This window comes from Meleagris gallopavo, assembly GCF_000146605.3.
Source record: "Meleagris gallopavo isolate NT-WF06-2002-E0010 breed Aviagen turkey brand Nicholas breeding stock chromosome 12 unlocalized genomic scaffold, Turkey_5.1 Chr12_random_7180001957622, whole genome shotgun sequence".
NCBI lineage: Eukaryota > Metazoa > Chordata > Aves > Galliformes > Phasianidae > Meleagris > Meleagris gallopavo.
The window spans coordinates 25373-27564 of NW_011098169.1; the positions used below are offsets into that span (position 1 = coordinate 25373).

Genomic DNA, 2192 nt, shown 5'->3' on the forward strand with positions numbered 1-2192 from the left:
GGGGGAGGCAGCGAGAGCCCCCACCCACCTCCGGCCCCACCGCAGGCCTGAAGATGGTGAAGCTGTTCATCGGGAACCTGCCGCGGGAGGCGACGGAGCAGGAGATCCGCTCGCTGTTCGAGCAGTACGGCAAGGTGCTGGAGTGCGACATCATCAAGAACTACGGCTTCGTGCACATCGAGGACAAGACGGCGGCCGAGGACGCCATCCGCAACCTGCACCACCACAAGCTGCACGGCGTCTGCATCAACGTGGAGGCCAGCAAGAACAAGAGCAAGGCCTCCACCAAGCTGCACGTGGGCAACATCAGCCCCACCTGCACCAACCTGGAGCTGCGCGCCAAGTTCGAGGAGTACGGCCCCGTCATCGAGTGCGACATCGTCAAGGACTACGCCTTCGTGCACATGGAGCGGGCGGAGGACGCGGTGGAGGCCATCCGAGGGCTGGACAACACCGAGTTCCAAGGTGACGCCGCGTGGCACGGGGACGGGATGGGAGAGGGAGTCGAGGTCAGGTAGGACGGCGGGCCCGGCTCCGTCCTCGGTGTGAAGCCGCGTCCTCCCGGCTCCTCGCCCCGCCGTTCCGCGTTGAAGGGCACGGAGGTGTCTCGTGGGGCGCCCACACGGCGCCCTGGGGCTGAGAGGTGGAGCTGTGGTGGATGTGGAGCGGTGCTCGGGTGTCTCTGTCCCGAATCTGGAGTGTTTTGGGGTCTTTGTGTCCAAAATCTGGGGCGTTTTGGTGCTTTTGTGTCTCAATCCGGAGTGTTTTGGTGCCCGGGTCCCCAAATCCAAGGCGCTTCGTGTCCGAAATCTGGGGCGTTTTGGTGCCTTTGTTCCCGAATCCGGGGCATTTTGTTGCCTTATGTCCAAAATCTAGGATATTTTGGTACTTTTGCCCCAAAACCAGGGCGTTTCGGTACCTGTGTCCCCAAATCCAGGGCGTTTTGGTGTCTTTATGTCCAAAATCTGTGGTGTTTTGGTGCCTTCATCTAAAATATATATTTTTATGCTTTTGTCCCCAAATTCAGGTCATTTTGGTGCCTGTGTCCCCAAATCCAAGAGCTTTGTTACCTTTACGTCCAAATTCCTGGGCGTTTTGATGCCTTTATGTCTAAAATATGGGGCATTTTGGTGCCTTTATCCTAAATATTGGGAATATTTGTAGCTGTATCTGCAGAATCCAAGGTGTTTTGGTGCCTTTATCCCAAAAGCAAGGCTTTCTGGTGCTGAAGTCCCCAAATCCAGGACACTTTGGTGCCTTTGTCCCCAAACCTGGGGCGTTCTGGTGCCTTTATCCCAAAATGTGGTGCATTTTCATGCTACTATTTCCAAATCCAGGGCATTTTGGTGGTTTTGTCCCAAAACCTGGGCATTTTGCTGCCCGTGTCCCTGAATCCGGGGGGTTTTGGTGCCTTTATCCTAAATTTTGGGAGCATTAGTGCCTGCGTCTCCATAATCTGAGCTATTTTGCTGTCTTTATCCCAAACCTGGGGCGTTTCGGTGCACTTTGCGTGGTCTGTTGAGATTTGCAAGGAATGCTCGGCTGCCTCCAGCCCGGATTTGGGGTGTTTTGATGCATTCCAGCCCAAATTGAGAGCATTTTGGTGCTTTTCCTTCGGTTTAGTTGAGATTCGTGGCAGTGCCAACAAAAATTCGGGGCACTTTGGGACCTCTGATCCAAACGTGGGGCAATTCGGGGCCCTTCCTCCCCACCTGCTGACATTTGTAGCCACGCTCAGTTCCTTCCAACCCAAATTTCGGAACATTTTGGTGCCTCCAGTGCAAATCTGGGGCACTTTGGGGCACCTCCAACCCAAAATTGAGTCTCTTTGGGTCCTCCAACCCCAATTTGGGGCACTTTGGGGGACCTCCAGCCCCAGGTTGAAGTACTTTGAGACCTCCAACCCAAATTTGGGGCACTTTGGGTCATTTCTCTCCGTGTGCTGAGTCCTGAAAGCGATACGCAGCTGCCTCCAACCCCAATTTGGGGCACTTTGGGGGACCTCCAGCCCAAATTCGAATAATTCTGGTACTTCCAACCCCAGTTTGGGGCACTTAGAGACCACCAACCCCAATTTGGGGCCCTTTGGTTCATTTTTCCCCACATCTTGAGATCTGAAAGCGACGCTCAGTCGCCTCCAACCCCAATTTGGGGCATTTTGGTGCCATTTCCCCCCCCCCACGCTGAGACGC

The 2192-nt window shown here is 54.9% G+C and overlaps 1 protein-coding gene across 1 annotated transcript; it reads left to right on the plus strand.

Annotated features, from left to right (window-relative positions):
* Window positions 1-16: 16 nt before the first annotated feature.
* Window positions 17-2186, plus strand: LOC100540340 (RNA-binding protein 4B-like). Its single transcript, XM_010726397.3, has one exon. The coding sequence runs from the start codon at window positions 54-56 to the stop codon at window positions 516-518; it is 465 nt and encodes a 154-aa protein (XP_010724699.1). The 5' UTR covers window positions 17-53; the 3' UTR covers window positions 519-2186.
* Window positions 2187-2192: the final 6 nt, after the last annotated feature.